The 27,849-nt window shown below is 37.0% G+C and overlaps 1 protein-coding gene across 1 annotated transcript in view; it reads left to right on the plus strand.

The window, feature by feature from the left end:
- LOC309501909 (NACHT, LRR and PYD domains-containing protein 3-like) overlaps positions 1 to 27,849 on the plus strand; it is a gene marked incomplete at its 3' end in the record, with an annotated part of 371,524 nt that overhangs the window by 98,051 nt on the left and 245,624 nt on the right. The window contains exons 10-13 of the mRNA XM_082174165.1: positions 3,134 to 3,307; positions 4,734 to 4,907; positions 5,626 to 5,796; positions 17,938 to 18,111. Coding sequence (XP_082030291.1) covers positions 3,134 to 3,307; positions 4,734 to 4,907; positions 5,626 to 5,796; positions 17,938 to 18,111 — 693 coding nt within the window. The remainder of the gene's footprint in view (positions 1 to 3,133; positions 3,308 to 4,733; positions 4,908 to 5,625; positions 5,797 to 17,937; positions 18,112 to 27,849) is intronic.

Below are 27,849 nucleotides of genomic sequence, written 5' to 3' on the forward strand. Positions count from 1 at the left end.
CTCAATGTCTTGACTTCATTCACACCGAGTTTGGTGGCGATCGGATGAATTCCCTAGGAGGAGTATTTCACATTCCATTGTAAGCGTTTTCCAAACAACGTATAATAACCGACTTCCTGTTGGGCTGGTGTAAAACTTAGAGCACGAAAGTTGTTCGGCCCGATGAGATCTATATGTGTACGGAGTTTCATATTATTACATGCAAGCGTGTTTGATTTATGGACAAGTGTTCGGATCCCGTTCCAGGGGGCGCTGTCGAGCCCCCCTGCCACGCCCGGGTACCAGCTTCAGTCCGGCCCTGATGGCCGCAGGTTCTGACGTGTGTGCAAAATTTCAAGAGTTTTTGAGCATGTTAAGGGCCCCAAAAGTGGCAAAAAGGCAGAAAAAAAATAATAATGAAGAAAAATAAATAAATCCTTCCGGAAACAATAGGGCCTTTGCCCTTTCAGGGCTTGGGCCCTAATAATCCTACCGGAAACAATAGGGCCTTCGCCCTTTCAGGGCTTGGGCCCTAAATATGGAGATGGTGGGCCCCACGAGGAGATGGTGGTCTAGTGGGTTAAACCACTGAACTGGTAAATCGAAGGTTGCTGGTTCGATCCCAGCAGTCACCACCAGTGTGTCCTTGAGCAAGACACTTTACTCCACGTTGCTCCAGGGGGATTGTCCCTGTAATAAGTGCACTGTAAGTCGCTTTGGATAAAAGCGTCTGCCAAATGCATAAATGTAAATGTAAATATATGGTTAAGAGAGACAGTTGGATCATGGGTCAATAATTATTCAGTTCAGTTACTGTAGAGACAGAACAATGTTTTTTGTGACATCAGAGTCAGAAATGTTCATAACTGCTTTCAACTCAGTGTTTGTATTTCCCAAAATGTAAAATGTCTAATATTAATGTAGCATATACTGTAACTTGTAAAAATTTAACAAGTGCATTTTAAAAGTCTGTGATCAGTATCTGCCTGTAATAAGATCCACTGAACGCTAGTGGTGGGAGCTTTCGAAACACGCTTCATGAAGCTACGAAACCTTTACGAATCTTTTGTTTCGAATCAGTGGTTCAGAGCGTGTATCAAACTTCCAAAGTCACATGATTTCAGTAAACAAGGCTTAGTTACGTCATAACTGTTTGAAAAGGTTTGGAAATGTCAATGGTTCTCCACTAGGGGGCGATTTACTGGGATTGAACAAGTGTCTGTGGGTTTAAGCTTATCTCTGATCAGTTTTATAAATTTTTTGACGTTTTAATTAGACATTAGTATAATTAAAAGGAATAATAGTAGTTAATGGTTTCTTATTGGCCTGTTTAGCTGAGCCATCCATAAAATAAACGAAACAAGCACTGAAAATATTCAATCATATTAGATGATTCGTTAATTGCATTTGATAGATTTTACTTTCAATAAAAAATGGGTTTGTAGATGGTGTTTTTATGCAGTTTTTCGCCATCATGTGTTGTTTCGAAACTACACGCTTGTACGCTTAGACTAACACTTCAAAACAGTGAATCATTTTGCGAAGAAATTGGTTTAATTGATTTGAAGCTTTGAAAAGCTTTGTTTCTCCCATCACTACTGAACGCAAGTGCAGCTTTATTCAAATAAACGTGAACAAAAAAAAAACAAACAAAGACTTGACTTTGACTGAGAAACATGAAGGTCACCAACAGCAGTTACAGGGAACAAAGCCAGACAGAAGACAATGGTAACATGAAGGCAGGGCCGTACGCAGGGTTTTATAAAAACTGAGGTCCCAAAATTGATGTTGCTAGGGGGGTTCGGGGCAAATTTAGGATTTTCCTGATCTACACATGTGCAATTTAAGGTATTTGAAGGACCAAAAAATTGGATATCGACACGACACGCGTCAGTTTAACACAGAAATAATAAAGACATAGTTACTTTTTTGTCCATTGTTCTTTTAATTATCGTCTACATCATTGTGTTCTGTGTATCAGAATAATCCATTGTATCATCGCATTCATGATCAGATGTACGGCTGTATCAGTGTCTTTATTTGCACATATATTTAATTTGAAGAAGAGCGGTGCTGGTTCATGTTTAGAGCACTAGAGTATATGAAATATGTCCATAAAAACTTGAAAAGCGCTTGATCTGGTCCGTATATGAACTATATGATCTGCGTTGCGAGTGTTGTTAAACTCAAACTCATCACGGCAGAAACCGCTCTCATGCTCCATATGTTGTTTGAATTCTCCGCTGTGATGCGATGATCTCATGCGTAATACAGCGCAGTGATTGGATTGAACAAGCTCTTTCTCATGAATAAATACAGAGAGTCGTTCAGAACCGGCTGACATACAGAATCGTACTCTCCAGCCCCGACAGCCAATGACATGCACCGAAAGCACGCATCTACCTCACACCTACCTCACACCTACCTCACATTCAGCCAATCACACGCTCCGAAATCATGCTTTTACCTCACATTCAGCCAATCACACACTCCGAAAGCATGCTTCTACCTCACATTCAGCCAAGCACACGCTCCGAAAGCACGTTTCTACCTCACATTCAGCCAATCACACGCTCCGAAAGCACGTTTCTACCTCACATTCAGCCAATCACACGCTCCGAAAGCACGCTTCTACCTCACATTCAGCCAATCACACGCTCCGTCAGCACACTTCTACCTCACATTCAGCCAATCACATGCTCTGAAAGCACACTTCTACCTCAGATACTGTGGCATCGCTTCCACTTTACTTTTCAGCCCGGAAGAACCACATTGCTCAGAAAAACACAAAAATAACCAATTTCCACTTATTGGTAATACTTATGAGTGCTTATATTATTTTCAGTGATGTGCAGCCTGTACATATCTATTTACATCTCAAAAAATGGGTTTCATGTGTTTAAAAAAATGGCTTTCATGACCCTTTAAAAATTATATGAAATGAATGTGTAAACTAATATAAATAGATCAAGACAACCTTTGTATTGTTACAATGTTGGTAGTATATTTAAATGAACAACGTGTAGTCTTTCTCTGTCTTACCTGAACCTGGATATCCCTGTTTATTTGTCAGCAAAAGTCTGCTGGATGAAGCTAAACACGTTAGTTGATCATCATAAATCTGATTCATTTTCTTTTCTCTATATGTCTTCAGTCTGAATAGATGCAGTATTACAGAGAAACAGAGTCTCATCCTGACTTCAGCTCTGAAATCAAACCCGTCACACCTGAGAGAGCTGAACCTGAGCTGGAATAAACTAGGAGACTCTGGAGTGAAAAACCTCAGTGATCTACTGATGAACCCACAATTCAAGCTGGAGAAACTACAGTTAGTATCATTATACTGTACAGCAATTACAGTGTGACTGAAGTTTATTTATTTGAAGACAGCAGGGCTTATGTTTCATTGTTTATAGCAGTGCACTTTCTGGGTTTTTCCTATTGCTCACATTGTTATGTGTTTTTTATTTAGATTGTAATTGTTTAATTTCCAGCATTTGATACAATGTACTGATTGTGTACATGCAGAAATCTGCCTTTTCAACAGAGAATAAAGAAGAGAGACGTCAAATAAATAGTTAAAAATGAAAGAGAAGAAACAGTGTCTTCCAGCACACAGAACTAGTGTGACTGGGTTTCAGAACAGACTATTGGAAACTAAATGCTGCTGTAGCTCTTCAATAAGATGATCATCATAGATGTGAACTATTGTTATTTCTCTGTCTTCAGTCTGAGTGATTGCAGTATTACAGAGAAACAGAGTCTCATCCTGACTTCAGCTCTGAAATCAAACCCATCACACCTGAGAGAGCTGAATTAAACAGATTTGTATATTACCACAAGTTTTGCGTCAGATTAGTGACGGCTAATATTTTGGCGCTAATTCAAGTGTACGTGTTTTGCAAAGACAAGAAGTGAATTTCTGTTTTAGGGCTGCAAAAGTGCTGCTTGACCAACCTAAATCTGGGTGTGTCTTACCTCTGTTTTAATTTAATGTTACTTTAGATAAGTGTACGTGGGAAACCACGGCATGGCCAATCCAAAGCTATTATAAGACAAGTAAAGTTGGTTGACTTATATCTGTAGTAGTGGCCATACCTCTACTGAAGTAAACGTTACTTTAATTTTAAGTGTATGCAATCACAGGGGCTATACCAAAGTATCTTTGATTGTGTAAGCGTGAATGTGTCCAATCTCAGGTATATACCAAAACATTTTGTTTAGTGACCGAAGCTGGCGAGATTGTGATCGTGAGACCCGCGTTAAACAAGGCGTGAGGACCTCTGAGCGACATAGCTTCCTAATATGAACGGGTAAAAAAGAGTTCAATAGAACAATCAAATGTATTGCTAAACTATTATATATTTGACCAATAACCAATTGGCAATCTAACTTAAATTCGAGGTCGTGAAAAAATGGAGTCAGATAAAAGCTTAAATGGAATTAAATTACTTTGCCATGCGGAAAGAAAGTAACACGCAGAGACCTTCATCCGTTCTGGTGGAAACCCCCATTTGGACCGATAAACGGAACGGGCTTACACAGTTTTAGATAATTGTAATCTTGAAAGTGATGTTGATGTCTAACATATTAAAGATTTCTGTGCCTTTTGTGTGCCTCCATATTCAGTTGTCAGTTTTTGCTACTAAGTTTCAATGCATTTGTACAAAGAACAAAATAAAATTCAAGTTTAAGGATTTATATTGTTCAGGTTTAACTGATTAATCAGCTGAATACTTTCATTCCTGTTCTAGACTCTCTAACTGCAGTGTGACAGAAGAAGGTTATAAAGCTCTGGCTTCAGCTCTGAGATCAAACCCTTCACACCTGATAGAGCTGGATCTCACAGGAAATGATCCTGGAGAATCAGGAGTGAAGAAGCTCAATGATTTACTACAGGATCCAGACTGTCAACTGAAGACACTGAGGTGAGACGGGATCAAATAATTAACTAAATTAGTTATATGGAGGCTAAATATTCATAACTACTATATTATTTTAGCTATACAATTAGCTTGACAATTTGTTGCATCAAAATGATCAAGATCAGATCAGATGCTGCAGGTTCTGTCATGATGATGATAAACGTCAACACAGTTTAGTTGTGATACGAGCTAAAGGTCAAATAGACATTATGGGTCAGTATATGGGCTGCTATTCTGAAGTATACCTTGATAATTGAAATGCACAATTTTATTTTTGTGCACACTTCTCATCAAAATTCTAGATAACCTTTTAGTGAAATAGTTTTCTGAACACAATAGTTTTCCATCAAGCCCATATTCACTGCATCTCTCTACAGCAGGTCTATGAGTCTCCAGATGTTCACAAACATGCAGTTTCACAAGCCAGTTTTCTCTGTGCTGACGTTTCTCACTTCTCCTGCTTAAAAGCCAGAAATATCTTAATTCCACACTCTGTATTCATACTGAAAACCATGATCTAGTGAGCTTTTGCCCTTTTGATCTGTGAGACGTTTCTGTTCTTTTGAGTTTGCTTTAGGACTGAGTGTCGCTCTAGTTTCTTTTAAATTTATATTTATTTGTGTATTTAAATGTTCAAAGAAAAATTAAAAAATTTTATCGTATCATTAATTTTTGTAATGCAACGGACATTTAGTTGAGAACTGAATTGACTCTTCTGCAGGTTTTTGAGTCCTGCTGCAGAGGAAGCCTGTCAGTATGTGAATAGAGTTGTGGGTAAAAACCCGTTTCTCCAGAAAGAGCTGAATCTGAGTGGACATGAACTAGGAGAGACACGAGGGAATCAGATCGCTGCTCTTCTGCAGGATAAACACTGTCAACTCAACACACTGACGTGAGTATTGCTCATTAAGTTGGCTTGAGAAAGCCAACTTAAAGGTGCTCTAAGCGATGTCGGGAGACGTAACTTATTGTTGACGTTCGAATTGTTGTCAAACAAAACGGAGGCTAGCTAGACCCTCCCTCATCCTCATCCCGTCTCCTTCCTCCTCTCCTCCCTTCCGGCATAAAGGAAAGTCAAAGTAGTCACTACAAACAAAGTTGAGTTTTACTGATACTTCATTCAATGTGTAATGTCGCCAAGTTAGATAAATGCTTTTGTATATTGCAGAACAGAATGCAGAAAAAGAGAAACATTACCTTAAAATCGTTTCGCTACCTGAGGTTATAACTATAGCTCCCATACAAGGACGCAATAATAGCAAGATAACGTTAGCTTCGCCTTTCCCAGTGAGCATAAACAACGGCGGCGTCGTAAACAAATTTAGTCAAAGTTGTCAATAGCCTATAAATTAACATTCAAATTCATAACAAACAGTGGGTGAAAACAATCATTCACACAAATTGTCGCCCTACTGTGAATTTGCTTGATCATTTACATTAGAGATTGCTAGCTGCTAGAAACATATATGTTGTATTCACCAAAGTTAACGCTGACTGCATAGTTCTAGCTAATTACATCCTTGTGTTGGTTTGGCGAACATGAACGTCAATTTAGAAAGAAAAATGGATTTACCCACCTGTTCAGCAAAAACAGAGCAACCTGAATGTCGGATTGGAAGCCCTTCTGCCGGCGGAGTTCTCGCCACCTTTCGAATGTTTTTCCGGTGTAAATTCGGGGCTTAGCGCGTCCCTTTTCTTTGCATTTTGTTCATCGGAACGTCGTCTCTTCGGTCGTGTGTCGGCCATAATTCAAACTTCCCTCTTCATGCTTCTCTCTCCTCCACACCCCCTTCATGTGTACGCGCACTAACCCCCCAAACCCGACCCTCAAATTCTTCTTGTCGGTTATTGGCTGGAACAAAGTTTGTTATGTTTCGTGGTGCGGGTGAGCCCAGTTTGTTTTTGTTGCAGTTTGTGGAGCCTGTGGTGTCTACAGAGATGGTGTTTTTTTTACAGTGTGTTCAGGGGACAGGCAGCTAGCGGATAGAGAGGAGATGTTTGCTGTATGTGACAAAAAAAAATTTGGCCTAAAAAACGTGTGACATCGCTTAGAGCACCTTTAACTGATAATGTATTTAAACTTATTATTCTTCTGAGACTACATTTTCTGGCCCTAACTCCTCCTAGAGCTTTAGCTCCAAATTCTCCATACTCCAAATTCGGGTCAGACCTTCAGACTGTTCTGACTTAGAGTGCTATATCCTTTCAGACTGATTTGACTTTCAGTTTTCTTAAAAATGAATATTAAAAATCATAAAGATTTTAACTAATCTATCTATCTTTCTTTCTTTCTAACTAATCTTTCATTCTTTCTTTCTTTCTTTCTTTCTTTTTAACTAATATATTTCTTTCTTTCTAACTAATCTATCTATCTTTCTTTCTTTCTTTTCTTTTTTTTTTCTTTTTTTTTTTTTGAATTGTTTTTATTATGCAAGTACAAAGAAAAACAGAGAGGTTGGACAACAAACAACCTGGTCACCCTGGTTTCCATCCAAGTCCATCCAAGTATTAACCAGTACTAAACAATATCAACACAATGCACATTCCCCTTCACTTTATACATACAGCACTCTTTTTCTTTTTTTTACACACAAGACAAGGGAGAGTAGACAAGACAAACAAGACAAACTATTTAGACACATTCCGGACACATTACAACACACAGGACAAGTCACACAAAAAAAAAAAGAAGAAAAAAAATCAACCAAAGTAATAATAATAATAATAATGATGTCTCATTCACACACGCACGCCCACACACACACAAATTACACTGGTGGTGCTCCTTGAGTGAACTGTTGAGAGAAAAAAAAAAGAAAAGAAAATAATTTAACATTGCCATGTTAGATTTATAAACAAATAAAATTAAAATAATTGTATTTTTAAAATCAAAATAAAATAAAAAAATAAAATCTTTCTTTCTAACTAATCTATCTTTCTTTCTTTCTAACTAATCTATCTATCTTTCTTTTTAACTAATCTATCTTTCTTTCTAACTAATCTATCTATCTTTCTTTCTAACTAATCTATCTATCTTTCTTTCTTTCTAACTAATCTATCTATCTTTCTTTCTTTCTAACTAATCTATCTTTCTTTCTTTTTAACTAATCTATCTTTTTTTTCTTCTTTTTTTTTTGAAAAACAAAAGGGACAATACATATTAATGAACATTTTCACAAATGTAAATATGCCAGATTATAGCCTTAGGCTAATTTCCATCTGCAGACCCCCTAGCAGGTTGGTGTTACACACAAATTAATAAATGCATACAGATACACTATACACTACACTACAGACAAGGACAAGAACAATGATCACATCATGAACAAACAATAACAACAAGAGTGGACAACAAAGGACATATAGAAAACAGAAAAGCATCGACTGTATTGCACAAACCACAATTTTGCACATGCCCTGACTGACCTGATATTGCACTGACCCGCATTACACTGACCCCTATTGCACAACCCATGTTATACTAACTCTTATTGCACAACCCGTATTACACTGATAATTGTATCACTTTTTGTAATGCACTAACTCTGTTTTATGTCTGATATATAATGATTAACTAAACATGATCAGATATTTGTGTGTCCCTCAGCCACACTTTTAAATGACTCCTAAAGGTAGGAAGACTTGTGCTTTCCCTCATTGACAGTGGAATACTATTCCAGAAGCTCACTCCCTGATATGACAGGACATTCTGTGAAAAGGCGGTCCGCCTAAATGCCAAGTCACAATCACCTCTCATAGTGGCTCTAGTCACCCGAGACCCGGCAACACTGCTAGACTTTTGTTTAATAAAATCACTTAATGGTGGAGGCGCCAGACCATGTATAACCTTGTAGATTAGACAGGCTGATTTAAATAATTTGAAATTAGCAAAATTTAAAAACTTATATTTATCTAAAATTTGACAATGGTGATATGACGAAGGTTTCTTGTCTAATATTTTCAATGCTCTTTTGTAGCATACTTCAATTGGCCCAATAGCAGCATGACTCGTATAGGACCAACTTGTGATACTGTACTCAATATGAGCCAGTATCATAGAGTGCAGGAATGTAATCGCTGCTGTATCCGTTAATGATGTACGAATATGTCTAAAGTTCCGTATATTAACATTTACAGTTTTCACTACTTTTTTAACGTGTTTTTTAAAGGATAATTTCGAGTCTATTAGCACTCCCAAATACTTAAATTCCTCAACATTAATTAATTCTTGTCCACCCAAGCGAACTTTTACTGCGGCCACGGTTGTTTTAGGTTTACTAAAAAACATTGATACAGTCTTTTTAACATTAAGGCACAGGCATGAATCATTCAGCCATTTTTGTAAGTAATTTAATGCTAATGAAAGCTGTTGGGCTGCATCATCAGCACTTTTGGCTTGTGTAAAAATTACCGTATCGTCTGCGTACACAATCGTGTCCACATTTTTGCACACATTGGGCAAGTTATTTACATAAAGTGAAAATAGCAGGGGACCTAAAATTGATCCCTGAGGGACACCTTGCGTATAGTGAAGGTAGGGTGACTTACTATTCTTTATTTGCACGCATTGTTTTCTTTCTGACAGATAAGACTGTATCCATTTAACGGTTTGATTGCTAAAGTTAAATGTTGACAGTCTAGACAAGAGCTTAAGGTGATTCAAAGTATCAAATGCACACTTAAAATCAACAAAAACAGCCGCAACATAACTGTTTTTGTCTAAATAAGACTTCACCTTCTCAACAAAAACACAGACAGCCGTTTCAGTTGAGTGAAGAGATCGAAATCCGAATTGCATAGGGTGCAAAGCCGGATTAGAATCATTAAGATGTGCAATAATAGAGTTAGCGACCCACTTTTCTGCTATTTTTGAGAAGATAGGGAGTATGCTAATAGGTCGATAATTAGCAGGGTCTAATTTATCACCCGATTTATATATTGGTATGACATTTGCCACCTTCCAACTCAAAGGGACGACTGCCTGCGTGATTGATAAATTAATCAGATGGGTCACAGGCACCAAGATACAAGATTTATAATGCTTCAGAAGATTGGTATCAAATCCAAACACATCCCTTGCTTTAGAACTTTTCAATTTAGAGATTATGTTTTCTACTTCATTTTCTGTAATTATTTGAATATTAAACTTTGAATTTTGAGTTGAGGCATCCATATGGGGGTCGGTGTTGCCAATATTTTGTTGAGAGTCACAAGAATTAAAAAACAATTGTGCAATCTCATCAATGGTACTTTGGAAATAATCATTTAATTTAGTTGCTAGGCTGAGAGGCTCTGATACCAATTAATTGGCAAATTTGAGTTCAGGGTCTTTATCAGCATTGTGCTTACTTTTACCAAGGAGTTTGTTAATATTTTCCCAAATTAGCTTACAATTTCCTTCGGCACCATTAATTACAGTCATGAAAAAATTAGCTTTTGCCATTCTCAAAGTTTGTGTGACTTTATTCCTTGCGGATACAAAATTGAATCGATCAGTAGTTAATCCAAATTGTAATGATTTTTTAAGTAATTTGTCTCTGAGTGTCATAAGCTGTTTACACTCACTATTGATCCAAGGCAAGGAATAAACTTGTTTCTTTAAATGACCCGCTTTCTGAAACTGAGACAGAACCCCTTTAATAGAGGAGTATAGGGACGTCCCGCGTGACGTCACGCCATTTGGAGCAGCCATCTTGACGGAATAGAAAATGCTAAACCGCTGGTGATAATACTATACAGCTCGTCGCGAAATATTCATCTATTGACCAACCTTTGCGGTGATGATTGAAAAATCCTTCCCCGCTGGCGTCCAAATCAAAGAGTTGCTGACCCATCCGAACTCGTGATACCGATAGCCTGCTAAGTTTTTGTATGCTTTTAATGAAGCTCCGGTGTAGCGTGATGGGAAGTGAATAAGGTAGCTGTAAATGTCACCGAACTCAATGTCAGGAAGTTTTTCTACACATTTAATGCCTGTAAAAAGAACTTGTGGGGATCTATGATTCCTAATTATTTTATCTTCCTCTTGTATATTTCTTTTTATGATGACATGACGTGAAGAGTTAGCTGACGGCCGCTGCGCTAATAATAGATAGTGGCCAGTGACCGCGACGCTGAAGTGTGTGAGAACAAATTAATAACATCAGTGCTAACCACGAACATTTATTTATTTGGATTCAATATTTAAATATAAAATTGTAATCATTCTGTGTCATTTTTCAATGTCAGTCTTTTCACTATTTACATGTTTATGCCCCAAATGCTATAATATTCAAAGTAGTTGACTGTCGTCCTCCTCTACCCTGTGTACATTATTGATTAAATAGCCTAACGTTAGCCTATTTAAAATCGTTACAGGCACCTCGCGAGCATTCATTAATTTGACTATTTTAAAAGACTGGAATAAACACCAGCACACACAAGCAATCTTTTTAATAGTCAATTTAATAAAAAAATGTAACAACAGGTATGAAATGTCAGAGAGAGGAAAAAAAAAACTTAATGGGAAGACGAGCATAGGACTGCTGCAGCTTAGTGGATAAATTTAGCCTATTTATTATTAAGATTGCACAGTTGGAAAGAAAATATATTTCTAGGAACATTTCAGCAGGCTCAAGATAATTAATACAGTGACCATTATTCATTATTTTAATCAATTCGCAGCCATAAAACGTGATAATCCGCATTCTCATGTATGTGCACTTGTGCAATAGTATTCCGTCAAAATGGCTGACACGCGGCTAGGGGTCACGTGACTGGGAGATCCCTATAGTAGATCACAACATTTATTAGTGTCATCACAAGATAGTATGCTAGACCAATCAAGATTATTTAGAGCTGCAGTTAAACGTTGTTCTTGGCTCTTTGGAATAAATGTTTGTTTTATATTAGTGCTTTTACTGACACTTCTCAATCGTTTTTTTGACAGCTTTCTAGAGAAGAATATGGCATTGTGGTCAGACAAGCCAGTCAAGTAATTATATGTTTTTATCATTCTATCTAGTTTGTTAGAGAACACCCGGTCTATTAGAGTTTTAGAGCGATTTGTTATTCTAGTGGGATCACTGATCATTTGTGTTAGTCCAAAATTATCTGTAATTTCTTTCAGTTTCTTTCTGTCACTTTTGTTGTCCCAATTTACATTTAAGTCTCCCATTAGAATAACCTCATTATTAAAGTCACAACAACTCAGAAGTGCCTTAAATTGATTATAAAAATCTACTTTTGCTGAAGGCGGGCGATAAAGACATAAAACAGTAAATTACATTTCTGCTGAGAGTGACACTTTAACTCCAACACATTCAATTGGGATTTCATTAGGCCAAATTATTTGTGTACATTTTAAAGAGTCCTTCATATACAGTTGTTTATTAGTTGATTAGTGAAAATTAGTTGATTGTTGTAGTTCATGGTTTGAAACCATACCAACAATAATCATTTCTATCTACAAAAATAAGCTATTACAGCCGGGCCATATACTCAATTGTTTGATATCTTGATATTGTCAAATTTCTTAACTATATTCAATATATTTCTCAATATGTTTGCATTTTCTTTTAAATACAAAAATTTTGATTTTCTTGTATCCCCATAAAAAAAGAAAAAAAAAAAGAACTACTTTAGAACAGCTATTATGGAGTAAAATGCAAACGTATGAAATATTATATATATATATAACAAAATATATAAAACATATAAATGAATATAAAAAGGGGCAATACTGGACGCTTGGAACAATGTTTTAGTTAAGCATGCTTGAATCTAAAATATACTAAATTTGTGATATTCCAAAATTCTACATTTTCCTTACAATTACTGCAATATTATCTCTAATATGCATTTTATCTCCCAGCCCTAATGGCTATTCTATTATAAAAGCAGTAGTATCAACAGACATGAAATCACAATGATACAAATGGATGGACATACAAGTTACCTGTTTGTTTGAGGTTTGATTTGAGTTGTTTGCATGGTATTCTCTTTCAGGCATAAAAAAATTGTGCATTCTGTCATAAATACATTAGTATAAACCTACATAATAAAGCAGTTGGCTAATATTGTTTTTAATAACACCAATGCAAATAGATGGGACACATACCTGTTTGTTTGCCGTTTAATTCAGCTGATAACACGGCGATCTCTTTCAGGCATTAAAGCTGGCATTCTGTCGAATACATTAGTGTCAACAAGGCGTGTGCATCATCAGCGTTGACCTATTATACTAATCACAATACATGTGTTATGATACAATATTATTGCAGTATTAATTATATTGCAATACTAATTATATTGCAATACATTACCCGTTTTTGGAAATAGACTCATTTTACAACCCCTCTAGAGAAAAGCAGATGAGTTTGATCTTTTTTTTTTTCAAAAATATGTTCAGACCATCTCTGGGTCTGGCGGAGGCACTTTTAGTTTAGCTTAGCACAGATCACTGAATCGGTTTAGTCCAGTAGCATCTTGCGCTTAAATTACCAAATAGTTTCAATAATTTTCCTATTTAAAGCTTCACTCTTTTGTAGTTACATTGTGTTCAAAAACATTTTTGAGCAAGATGCTACTAGACCAATTGGACTTAATGAAAACTAAAAGTGCCCCCACCAGACCCAGAGATTAGCTGAACAGATTAAAAAATGGTCAAATTCATGGTTTTCTCTATGGGACTTGTAAAATGAGACCATACATTTTTTTTTTTTTTTAATAAAGAACCTGTACTGTACTGGTTACAGTAAGTATTTCTATTAGTTTATACAACTAAACCTACCCATCACACACATACACACAAGTCAAGCGTTTTTTGTCTATAAAACGCCGATAGCAGGCCGGGTGAAACCCGTAGTTGTTGGGACATCAGAGACCGGTTTGTCCAGGAGGGCAACATGTTTATTAGCAATAGCTAACGTTAGCTCCGTAGTGTCCGACGTTTTGAGCCATTCCTATGCTTGATTTTTTCCCATCGGACTTCAGTAAAGGGCTGCGGATCTTTCCCACCATCTTTTCCGACATGAAGAATACACTTTACGGGTGTTAATCGAGCTTGATCGCCGCTATCAGATGAAGATGCGCTGCTTACGTCCTCCTCCATGTTTACATGTGCGTAGTGATATTGGCTTGATTTCGGCTGTGACCTACTTACATTTTCGATGCTGATTGGTTGAAAATCGAGCTCAACCGTTTTACATGTCTCAATACGCAGTCAATATAGTGCGCCAATAAATTACAATTTCTCATTAACTGCAGGATAATGCGTGGAGACCTTTTTGCTTGGATACCTTTTATTAACGTTGAACATATTGAGCAAAAGAAAAATTAGTGCCCCGTTTGTCGGAACGAAACCCTATTTCTAGGCCTCTTTTAGGCTACCGACAGCGGCCTATAATTCAGTTGATGGCGCGGTCATCTAGGCTTAAAATAGTGCAATCAGGCCATAAATACATAACGTTCAACCAATATAATACAACTGTTGGCTAATATTTTTTCTAACAACACTGATGCAAATGGATAGATGAGTTAAGTTAACAGTTACCTGTTCGTGTGCTGTTTAATAACGTTACAGTTTATGGCGCGGCCATCTCATTTAGGCTTACAATCGTGCATTCTGTCATAATAACACATTAGTATCAACCGACATCATAAAACAGTTTGATAATATTGTTTCTAATAACAGTGATGGAAATGGATGAACACGTACCTGTTTGTTTTAAGCTTCTACTCCAGTTAATGGCGTGGCGATCTATTTGAGACATGCGCAGCATTAACATATTTTATGAATGTTGCCGCCAGGATATGCAAATTGCGTCACAACAAATTTCCGCTTCCTTTAGGTTGAGAATGTGGTTTGTTTTCAGGCTGTTTTGACATTCAGTCCGGCTGACTTTATAAAAACACACATTTTATATGTGTGATTGACTTTTACTAAACATTATTTGTATCAGTCTGATTTAACAGAAATGTAAGACAAATAACAAACCTAAAAACACCAATAACCATTTAGTTGCACTTCTATAATTATAATCAAGCTATAAATTAATAAACAAAAATATTTAAAATAAATTATAAATATTATGTAAGTAATTATATATATATTTTTAATTCAGTCAACAGTTTGACTGAGCTAAGTGATTGAAACATGTACTTTTAAAATGAAAACTTTGTGTTAAACCAACGAGTGACAGTTTTAAGTCAGTTTAACATGACACAATCATGTTGAAATGAAAAATAGCCAAAATGGCATTAATTCAACATGAATTGTTCAGGTAAAGTGAACAAAACTGAAAAATCATTTTTTTGAGTGTTCTTTCTGACTAATCTATCTTACTTTCTAACTAATCTCTTTCTTTCTTTCTTTCTTTCTTTCTTTCTTTCTTTCTTTCTTTCTTTCTTTCTTTCTTTCTTTCTTTCTTTCTTTCTTTCTTTTTCTTTCTAACTAATCTATCTTTCTTTCTAACTAATCTATATTTCTTTTTCTAATTAGTCTATATCTTTCTTTCTAACTAATCTTTTTTTTCTTTCTAACTAATCTATCTTTATTTCTGTCTAACTAATCTTTCTTTCCAATTAATCTATATATCTTTCTTTCTTTCTAACTAGTATATCTAATCTATCTTTCTTTCTTTCTTTCTTTCTTTCTTTCTTTCTTTCTTTCTGTCTTTCTAATTAGTATATCTAATCTATCTTTCTTTAAGTCTTTCTAACTAATCCATCTATCCTTCTTTCTTACTAATCTATCTTTCTTTCTTTCTTTAACTAATTTATCTTTCTAACTAATCTTTCTTTCTTTCTTTCTTTCTTTCTTTCTTTCTTTCTTTCTTTCTTTCTAACTAATCTTTCTTTCATTGGAACTAACCTATCTATTATTTATCTATCTTACTAACTAATCTTTCTTTTTCTTTCTAACTAATCTTTTTCTTTCTTTCTAACTATTTATTATTTATAACTAATCTATCTATCAAACTTTAAACGCCTTTAAACTTCAAACTACTTTAATATTCTTCAAACTCTCTGGTCCGGCTTTCTCAAGCCAACTTAAAGTTTGTCTCAACAAAGTTTTTTTTTTCTAGTTTATTTATAATATTACTTTACTTTTAGTTGTAATGTTAGCTGATGATCATATTTCCTCACTTCAGTCAGAGCAGTTTTTTCCTCAGCATCACACAGAGCCACAACAATTTAAAGTATTAAAATTAAACAGCAAATTAAAAACACACAATTAAAACGTGATATCAAGCTTTAAATATTTGGTTAAGACAGACAGTTGGATCATGGGTCAATAATTATTTCAGTGTAGAGGCAGAAAAATAGTTTTTTTGTGACATCAGAATTGATTAAACTGCTTTCATTTCAATGTTTGTATTTCCCAAAATGTAAAATGTCTAATTTTGGTGCAGCATATTAGCCTGGGTTTCCCCATGCTGCCTTGGGCACAGTGCAATTTTATTCACGCTGCTAGGCAGCCTGGACACCATGGACCAGATTTTCCCCTCAAAAAGGGAACCAATCACAGAACGGGGAGGGAGCAGCAAGACGATGACGACGTCTATGCGACACACCGAAGCAGTTTGTTTATATCTATGGAGCCAACATGGCATCAGACGCGAAGTTACCTTTCGATGCAGCCTTAGATAGTGTTCTAAGTAGTTTAGAATGCAAGTTTATTTCGTCTTCTTCCTCGTCGAATTTCTGTCGCTCTACATACGTCATCTGGTATAATTGAAACGATTGGCTATGAGCTACGTACAGGCGCATTTGATAGACATCCGTAGCGCCCAATAAACGGCTATGGGCATTCGTAAACCACGCCTCAAATACGAGAAAATGAACGTGGTTCCCAGACCACGTCTCAATGAGTGCATTTTAAAAGTCTGTGATCAGTATCTGTCTGTAATGAGATCCACTGAAACAAGCTCCATGATGCTACGAAACCTTTACGAATCTTTTGTTTCGAATCAGTGGTTCGGAGCGTGTATCAAACTGCCAAAGTCACATGATTTCAGTAAATGAGGCTTAGTTACGTCATAACTGTTTGGAAATGTTTGGAAATGTCAATGGTTCTCCAATGATCTCTGAATCATGAATCATGCAGATTTACTGAGATTGAACAAGTGTCTGTGGGTTTAACCTGATCTCTGATCAGTTTTATATATTTGTAGACGTTTTAATTAGACATTAGTATATTTTAAAGGAATAATAGTAGTTAATAGTTTCTTATTGGCCTGTTTAGCTGAGCCATCCATAAAATAAACAAAACAAGCACTGAAAATTGATAAAAGAGCACATATTATACAGACACTTGATATTTAATCATATGATTAGTTAATTGCATTTGATAGATTTTACTTTCAATAAAACATTTGTAATGGGTTTGTAGAAGGTGTTTTTATGCAGTTTTTGGCCTGAGTTTTTGTCCAGCGTGTGTCGTTTCAAAACTACATGCTTACACGTTTAGATTAACGCTTCAAAATCATTTTGCGAAGAAATTGGTTTAATTGATTTGAAGCTTTGAAAAGCTTTCTCTTATCATTACTGAACGCAAGTGCAGCTTTATTCAAATAAACGTGAACAAAACTAAAACAACAAAGACATGACTTTCAAGAAACATGAACGTCACCAACAGTTACAGGGAACAAAGCCAGACAGAAGACAATGGTAACATGAAGGCAGGGCCGAACTAAATGGACTGCATTTATATAGCGCTTTCACAGACCTATAGCCACCAAAGCGCTTTACATAGCCTCACATTCACACACCGACGGCGGTGTCAGCCATGCAAGGCACCGTCCAGCTCATCGGGAGCAGCTGGGGTTAGGTGTCTTGCTCATGGACACCTCGACACTTGGTCAGGTGGAACCGGGGATTGAACCACCAACCTTTCGGTTTGTAGACAACCTACATGAACCACTGAGCCACTGCCGCCCCCAAACTAGTCTGACTGGGTTTCAAAACAGACTATTGGAAACTAAATGCTGCTGTAGCTCTTCAATAAGATGATCGTCATAGATGTGAACTATTGTTATTTCTCTGTCTTCAGTCTGAGTGATTGCAGTATTTCAGAGAAACAGAGTCTCATCCTGACTTCAGCTCTGAAATCAAACCCATCACATCTGAGAGAGCTGGACCTGAGAGAGAATAAACTAGGAAACACAGGAGTGAAGGACTTATGTGACGTACTGAAGGATTCACAATGTAAACTGGAGAGATTGAGGTCAGTCACTTTCACATACAAGAATCAAAATGCTTAACCCCCTGGGGTTCTTATCAGTGCAAAAGAGACTCAAAATACTCTGTTGATTTTGATCTGACATATAAGTCTTATACATCATTCAATCCTGTTAAGTGTTAAGTTTTTTTGTGTGTGTGTGTATACTCACAATTTAAACAAAGTGTTGTACTTTTTGCCAAATAAATAAAAATAAACATGATGCGAGTTCTGCCTTCTCTCTGTCAGTGAAGTCCATTCTGAAACGCGTCCGAAAATGAACTGTAACTCAGCAAATACTCAGTCAAACAGGCATACAGACACACAGGCATGAAGCTTGAATTCTCTTCTTTAAATGAAGTAATTTATATAAAAAACAAATATTCTCAGTTTATGTAATCTGTATGATAAGAGAGAGATGTCAGTCGTTCCCATTACAGCTCATTACAACTGATTATCTGCTAATGTGAACACGCCCACGGAGAGCGCACGCTATTCAAACGCAAATGATGTGAGGGAATATTTGCAAACCTGTGAACACCCAAATCAACTCGATAAAACACATCAAGTTTAATCAGTTTAATGTACTTGTTTATGCCGTCTTGCGACGCTGTGGAGAATAATTCTATCGTAATAAAAATATCGAAAATTTACCTCAGAAGTGCTGGTAGTTTCATTTTGAGGAGCAACGGATCCAGCTGAGGATTGTGAATAGAACGTTTTTTATTCTTAAATGCTTTGTTCTAATCGCGATATGGAATAGTGTCTGTAAACCGCAAAAAGACTGTTTAAATATGAATCGTGTTTCTGTGTGTGAATGAATGAACGCACAGATGCGCGCTGTTGTGTAGCTACAGCTCGCAAAAAGACTGTTTAAATATCAATCGCGTTTCTGTGTGTGAATGAATGAACAGCTTTTACCAAACTACTGTATATTGCTATACTGAGATGAGTAAAAATCGACTGAAATATGTTGAAATAAAATGTCTTTGTATAAGCAACGTATTAAACTGCAAATTTACATTTATATGCACTAATATATCATAAAAACGATAGGCCTATGTTACAGACGAAATATGAAAGACAACATTTCGTTGACTAGTTTTGGATAGATTGTAAAGTTTTACTGTAAAATAGACTACTGCCACATCAAATAAGCCTTTGTTTGCCAATTTCTGCTCATATGTTAAATATATATAGTAGCCTATGTTTTGTCAAAAATAAAGTCATCAACTAAGATGTTATTATAGTGTTTGTTCCTATGTAGGCTATATTCAAACTAATGAATCCTTAACTTTGAATTAAATATGATAAAATGTATACTTTAGATTTTACAAAGAAAGATTACACTACACAAATATTTTTAACATTTTAATTGTTGTTGTAATTGTAACCTTTTTAATAAAATAGCAAAAAATATATTTACAAGCTAGATGTAAACAAAATCTTAAAAGGTCAATATAAAATAATTTAAATTCTCTTTAAATAATTTTTATTGTGTTTTATTAGTGACAAATTTGGGGAGAGGATACATATTCCAAAACGTTCTGAAAATACAGTATGAGAATTAACTGCACAATTACTAGAAATGTTTACCTTGGATAGTATACAATTTGCAAGCATACACAATTTGTGGAAAGATTTTGTAGAATTTGTGTGTGTATATATATATATATATATATATATATATATATATATATATATATATATATAATGTCCTTGCATTCTTTCTTGTGGCTCAGTGATACACCTGAATTAAAGGCTCATTATGCAGCTCATTATGCGGATCTTTGTCTTCTCAGGTGTGAATCACGCCCCACGTCTTACGAAATTTAAATCAATGTATTGTTTTATGTGAATGATTAGGCAGGATGATTTTCAGATCATTTTGAAGCAAAAACTCTAGACGACAACATCCATTAGTCAGAAGTCTTGTGGACACATAGTGGCCTTATTTCAGAAACTTTCATTTTTTGTTTTTTCAATTACCATACATAAACATTATTCTCTCAAAAATACAAACATGTACACACATGTTGCTCACATGTTATGGTAGTCCTGTTTGTGCTAAATAGAGTGTAATTACACCTTTGCCATTAATATGTTTATAAGCAACTAAAAAAAACACAAACATCAGGCATGTCAAAACCTCTCAAGGACCCCAAAAACACCTTAGACCCCAGAGGGTTAAAATCATTTAAAAAGTTTAAACTAAAACTCTTTATACACAATATCTGAGAGTGAGTCTGAGTTCACATAATATTTCTGCAAACATTTTCACCTTAGTATTTTGTGATCTGGTGAAATAAAGATGAAGTTCCCTTTCAAAAGCTACAATCGATGCTGTGCTGCTTAGCGCATTGGGAACGTCTTTAAACGTGACCAGCTGTGAATATAGTGTGTAAACGCTTCAATAGAATTGACCCGGAGGTAATATAGCCTCGGTCGGTGATGTAATCGGCGCGCGACGCGAGGCTATAAATAGATAGGCCGCAGGTATATCGTCAGGTCTTTTGTTTTCAGACCACTCTGTGTATGTGTGTCAAGTATTCTCTCTACAAAATTCACTTCAGATCTTTGTTAGGAGTTTGTGTTCAAAACTGGCAGTGTGCAGATTTTTCTCTTTCTCATCTCAACAACATACAGTGAAAAGAGTTCAAGTTAAAAGAAATGAGCTGGTTAAAAATGAATGAACAGCAGAGTAAGCGCTGTGTCCCTCCATGTTCTCATCCCAGGGGCGTAGCCACGGGTGTGCCAGGGTGTGCCGGTGTCACCCACAGTGGCAGCTGGCACACCTAAAAATGGATGCAGAATTATTTGTTATAGTCTCAATAAAAAATGTTTTACTAAACTTGGGCTATTGTTGTTTACATAGAATATATATATATATATATATATATTTTAAATCAACCCTTTCACGCGTAAGTTAAAAATATTTTAACTGACCCCTTGTTTCCATGGCGACGCGTCATGATTGTCACGTGACCGCAGCCACAATAACTAACAGATGAATCGCTCGCTATTCGTTTTATTTCCTTTTTTTATTAAAAATATTCACAAACTTGCTTATCATGTCAACTATCTGATATTCAAATTCTTCGTTTAAAAACCTTTATAAATTATCTTGATCTATAACGAGATGAGCGCTGCAGTTCAGAGAGTCGAATTCCCCAGTTTCTCCCGAAATACATGAAAGTAAGTGGCTGTTGAACTGGGAGAAGAAGAATAGAGTAAACTTTATAGCTCCGCTATGTGTGTCTGAATAAAACACGTCGGCAAATTACATTTGAATAGATTGTTTTTGCTGCTTCCATAGACATCAGTGTGTATTTTACAAACTACAAATGTATTGTTTTACTAGTCCTTATGTGTATTTAAATGTCTGAAACATAAAATAAACATTATGTGGTTGAAAACACAGCATATTAGTTGTGATATGCGGATATATGACCAGCGCTGAACGCTTCCGTCTCTGACTCAGCGCCAGCCAACGCGCGAAAGCAGTTTGAATCTGGTTGTTCTGTGACGTCACTGAACATTCTAAATCATACTCTCAGGGGCACAGAAATAAGAATGCAATATATGGTGCTATAACGTAATTGTAATGTAATTTACATTTTAAATTATTTTCGTTAAAAAAAAGATCTGATTCTGCCGACATTCGGACTGCCAATCAATCAGCAAACAGCAGCTCTCTTTGCTGACATTTGAACGAGAACTCGCAGAGACACTGGACCTGGATGATATAATTGAGGCTTTCAAGGCCAGGCCACGCCGTCTCGCCCTTTATTAAGCAGCTAACAGGCACTATGTTATGACTATGTTATTGGCGATCCTGAGTGTAATGTATAGTTATATTTTATATAGTTTTATGGTTATGTGGGGCATGGTTATATATGGTTATAATTTTGCACAGTAATCTGACAATAAATGTGGCAAATCCAGATTTTCAGATGCACACCCAGAGTCTCTTTTCTGGCTACGCTACTGCTATGTCAGAACTGGATACACACACTTACTGTTTTTTTTGTTTGGGTAAAGAGCATGCTGCCCTTGCATTTGAGCATGGTGATTGCGAGCACAGTGGAATGTTCACAGTTAAAGTGCTTCACGTTCGCTTTGCTTATTTCAAAGGGGTAGCGTTTCGATCTGGCTGAGGAGCAAGAGACGGTGCGTCCCTATCGCTCACTCTCTCTCCAGATCGCGATGTCCTTTTGCCTGACTACTGAAGCGTGCCACGGCGCTTCTTCGGCTCGGGCAGATGACATTGAATCTCGTGAGTTTGCCGCCTCCAAAAGTTTCTCCCGTGATAATAAAAGGAGAACTGCTTGGGGTGATCGCTCGTGCAGTGGCCAGATTACTCTGATCACAACAAAAAGAGTCCGATAAAACACTCACAGTCTATAAATAAAGATTGTAAATATTTGTTTCCTCGACATCGACCCATCCTACTATCGCGGGTGCGAGGGCACGCGATTATGATACTGCCTCAGTTTGGGGAGACGCTCGCGGGCTATCTCTCCCCTGGGATCACATTATCGGATGCATTTTCAGCGGGTCAGGCTGGTACTGCGCTGTACACCATGGCTGTGTACAGGCATACCAGGCTGATCTTATGAAAGATTTAAACACAGCCTGTCATCCAGACGGTGTTTGCTTGTCTGATTAAATTTGGTTGTGTTTATTGCTGAGGAACAGATATCATACCTGCAAACTTGTCGCTTTTCGGCGACAATCGCCGTTTTCTTGGTCAATTTGGTCATTTACGTGAATCGCGTAGAACCAGAGAGTTTTTGTGGGGGGGGGGGGGGGGGGGGGGGGTATTGTTTCTCACAGTAAACTGCCATGCAGGCTAGAATTGTGAAACATTATTGGATAATTCTTATAATTTACATTTCTCTGGTCCAATCGGAATCTTAGCACTTTTTCTCTTGGCCAATCGGAATCTTAGCACTTGCGTCATAATCTTGAAGCACACACACCATGACACACACAGCGTCAACAACAGCTGAGCTCGCCCTTTGCCTGGCTACCGTGCGAGTCTAATGGAAACTCACGCATGAATTTTCCTGCATTGAACTTGTTTTAGCGCCCACCTAAGTGAATTTTTGTCCCGCCAAAGTCTTATTTGATCGGTGAGTAATGTAGATGAACGGCTGCGTTTGTGACAGGGCGCATGTTTTAACTAAAAGAACGACCAGAGAGAGAGAGAGAGCCGGTCGCGCGCGCGCGCACTCTCTCTGTGTAAACGACTTCACCGTCTCCAAACTAGGCGCTGTGTTGCTCTCTCTCCCTCGCACATATTAATCAAAATAAATCGACACGGTGGTAAAAGGTCGGAAGACCAAAGTTTTGTGTGGAGCATTCGGAGATTTTTTTCCCTGAATTATACTGCTGGGTGTGAATTGTGCTAAATAAGTTTCCTTATCTTCTCTGAAAAGCGTTCCGGACATTCAGCTGACATAAAACAACACTTTAATTAAACGAAATAAAACTATACAGTGATGAAATGTTTTCTATGTTGACAACTTGACACAAATCTTGGATGTCCATGTCCTAACTGCTGGGATAATCACACAACGCGCACGACACGTCCATTCGCGAACTAATAATGACTCCTTTGAACCGATTCATTTTAATGAATCGTTAAAACAACTGATCTTTCCAACAGTGAACTCAGGAGACGTCTGAATCGGTGTATAAATAATCAGTAACACTTTACAATAAGGTTCTATTTATTACATACATTATATAAAAAGTACAGTTTGCTAACTCAAGCTTAAACTTTAAAATAAATAAAACCACTTTTTTTTTAAAGCATTTTAAACATTTTTCCACACAGTGCTATCAAGAATCAATAAGAGAATCGTTAAAGAATTGGATCGATAATCAGAATCGTATGGAAGCTTGTTTCCGCCACTGAATAATAAATAAATAATAATAATTGCGACTTTATCTCACAATTGCGAGTTTACATCTCGCAATTCTGACTTTATTTCTCAGAATTGCGCGATATAAAGTCAGAATTGCGTGAAATAAAGTCGCAATTGCGTGTTATAAAGCAGAGGTGTGGACTCGAGTCATGTGACTTGGACTCGAGTCAGACTCGAGTCATGAATTTGATGACTTCAGACTCGACTCGACAAAATGTACAAAGACTTGCAACTCGACTTGGACTTTAACATCAATGACTCGTGACTTCACTTGGACTTGCGCCTTTTGACTCGAGAAGACTTGCTACTTCCCATGAAAACGGGGGAAAAAAATGTCCACACGGCCGCGCCGCTCTCAGTTTATCTGCATCTGTGAAAAAAATGTGCACCAGCTGTATGCATGCAGCGAGCGCGCGCGCTGCCTGCAGGACATCCAATCACTGTAGTCCCACGTTGTTTTGATTCGACAGCATCTAACGCCCGTTTCACACAAACTCCGTTTGCAGTGCGTATGCGCCAGCGGTGCGTATTTTTTTCCGTACCCATGTTAACAGGTTAGAGCTTTCACACTGCACGCGGTTGCAGTCCGTCGATCCGTTCCAGGTGCGGTGCGTATACAGCAGTGCCGCGATCGTTTCCGCACCGAGTCTATTTCTGCTGTGCTGCACATGTGCTGCACGCGCTGAATTAAAGTGACAGCGCATGTTTCGTGGTCAAAATGAACACAGATTGACCTAAAATTTTTGTAATTTCACCATAAACGCGATTAATTAAATAAAATGTAGTAATCTCACCATAAATGTATTTAATTAAATACTATTTTCACTTTAAGACCAGGGTAAAGCAAGGAAAACTGCAATTTACCTCAACAAGGCGACATAATGAACGACACTCGTCGCATTCGTGGAGGTGGAAAAACATGTTCCTTGTGACATGCGAGATTTATTGTATTAATTTAAATATAAAATAAAAGACATGAGAGTCGGCTGTTTTTTTATACAAGTAGCACATGGTTAAATATTTGACCACTTGCTTTAGGAACTTAATATAAGTAGAAGTAATGCATTGAATAATAGGCCTACGTTGTTTAAATTGTGTTTAAACGTGCATACGTCTATTAAAGAGTGTATATGTGTAAAGAGAATCGCAATGCTGAGACGTTAAGACCGGGGTAGCCTAAATCAAGGGAAAATACATATTTCAACAAGGCAACATAACACTCGTCTCATTCGTGGAGGTGGAAAAACAAGTTCTTTGTGACATGCGAGATTTATTGTATAAAGATTTAAATTATGCAAAAGAAAGAGTATGAGTCTGCTGTTTTTGTCAATTTTAAGTTTTAATTTAAAATGTAGGCTATGCGATTTTAATATAAGTACATGGTTAAATATTTTACCACTTGCTTGAGCAACTTAATATATAATTATATAAGAGTAATGCATTAAATAATACGTTGTTTAAATTGTATTTAAACGTGAATACGTCTATTAAAGAGTGTATACGTGTGTACAAAGAGAATCGCAATGCTGACATTTTTTTTTTAAATAAAAGATGCTAATAACTTCTGGATTTGAAATACAAATAGTGAGTATGTATTTGTGGTACAGCCGCGGATCACGCACTGCAAACGCAGCATATGTGAAAGCACTATTGCGCGTGCTGATCTTGCACCGCATACGCACTGCAACACGCATTCCAATTATATTATCAGGTTGGTCCAGTTTTTCAGAAGTGATAATTTTGAGGAGTGAGGATTTTATTGATGACATGTTTAAAAAGGTTTAAGCTAAAACGACCCATGTCTATTTGAAAGTTAAACTGTTTTGCAATATGAGGTTAATACAATACAAGACTGAAGCTGCATGCTGTGCATTGTTCTAGTGCAATATGCTGTTGAAATACAAGCATTTTTTGTGAAAATTAAATGTTCTGTTTTTTACTGTATTTGATTAATGTCATTGTATAAAAAGAGGTTTAAATAAATACAAATCTTACTGACGTACATGATTTGTATAAATTTTATTTCTGTGGTAAGAGGACTTGAAATGACTCGAAACTAAAATGGTAGTACTTTGGACTCGACTTGAGACTTGTTGGCTTTGACTTTTGACTCGACTCGGGACTTGCCTCATCTTTGACTCGACTTGACTCGGGACTCGAGGGCAAAGACTTGAGACTTACTTGTGACTTGCATAACAATGACTTTGTCCCACCTCTGTTATAAAGTCAGAATTGCGAGATATAAAGTCAGAATTGCGTGAAATAAAGTCGCAATTGTGTGTTATAAAGTCAGAATTGCGAGATATAAACTCGCAATTGTGAGATAAAAAGTCAGAATTCTGACTTTTTTTCTCGCAATTGCGACTTTATATCACGCAATTCTGACTTTATAACACGCAATTGCGACTTTATACCTCGCAATTCTGACTTTATATCTCGCAATTCTGACTTTATAACAGAGGTGGGACAAAGTCATTGTTATGCAAGTCACAAGTAAGTCTCAAGTCTTTGCCCTCGAGCGCCGAACTGGCGCGTGTACTGCCACAAGAGCTACAATCTCTGCTGAGCAAAGAGGCCATAGAACATGTTCCTCTTCCAGAGAGAGAGTCAGGCTGTTACAGCAGATACTTCCTGGTTCCCAAGAATGATGGGGTGTTGCGTCCAATCTTCGATTGTCAAGGCTTAACCCTCTGGGGACCAAGGTGTTTTTGGGGCCCTTGAGATGTTCTGACATGCCCTGACATTTGTGCTTTTTTCAGTTATTTATAAACATGTTAATGGCAAAGGTGTAAATTCACTCTATATAGCACAAACAGGGCTAGCATAATATGTGAGCAACATGTATGTAGATGTTTGTATTTTTAAGAGAATAATGTTTATGCGTGGTTATTGAAAAAAATGAAAATGAAAGTTGTTGAAATAAGACCACAAACACATACTAAATATGTGTCCTCAAGACTTTTAACTAATGGATGTTTTCACTTCGAGTTCTGGCTTCAAAATTATGTGAAAATAGTCTTGCTTTATCGTTCACATAAAACAATACATTGATTTAAATTGTGTAAGACAGGTTTTGCTTGGAAAGCCAATATGTGAGGGGGTTGTGAAGGAGGAGTGGTTTACACCTGAGAATACAATGTCCCACCCATTATGCGTAATTACTTGCATAATGAGCCATTAATTCAGGTGTGACACTGACTGAGCCACAAGAATGAATGCAAGGACAAAATATATATTTAGAAGACTTATATTGACCATTTAAGATTTTGCTTACATCTATCTTGTAAATATGTTTTGCTATTTTCTGATGGGCTGGGGAGCGGTCTTAAGTGGTCGTCCAGCTCAAGGGGAATGGGAGGGTCATCAACTCAATTGGCACATCAACTGCCTCGAGCTGATGACTGTATTTCTGGCCCTGAAATACTTTCTCCCTCAGTTGAGAGACTGTCATGTCCTAGTGTGGCACAGCGGCAGTCTCTTACATAAATCATCAGGGAGGTCTGCGCTCACGCAATCTGAACAGAATAGCAAGGCAGATCTTTCTCTGGGCCCAGGAAAAGTTCCTGTCACTCAAGGCAGTGTACATCTCAGGGGACCTGATTGTGGGAGTGGATTTACTGTCTAGACAGAAACTACCGATAGGGGAATGGAAACTCTACCCAGAAGTAGTCAAATAGATTTGGACCAGATTTTACGAAGCGGAGGTGGACCTCTTCGCCTCTTATCAGAAAGCACAATGTCCCCTCTACTTCTCTCTGAGTCACCCAGCCCCTGGGTCTGGACGCAATGGCACACACATGGCCCAGAATGT

This window comes from Leuciscus leuciscus (genome assembly GCF_965113295.1).
Source record: "Leuciscus leuciscus genome assembly, chromosome: 6".
In the NCBI taxonomy this organism is placed as follows: Eukaryota; Metazoa; Chordata; class Actinopteri; order Cypriniformes; family Leuciscidae; genus Leuciscus; species Leuciscus leuciscus.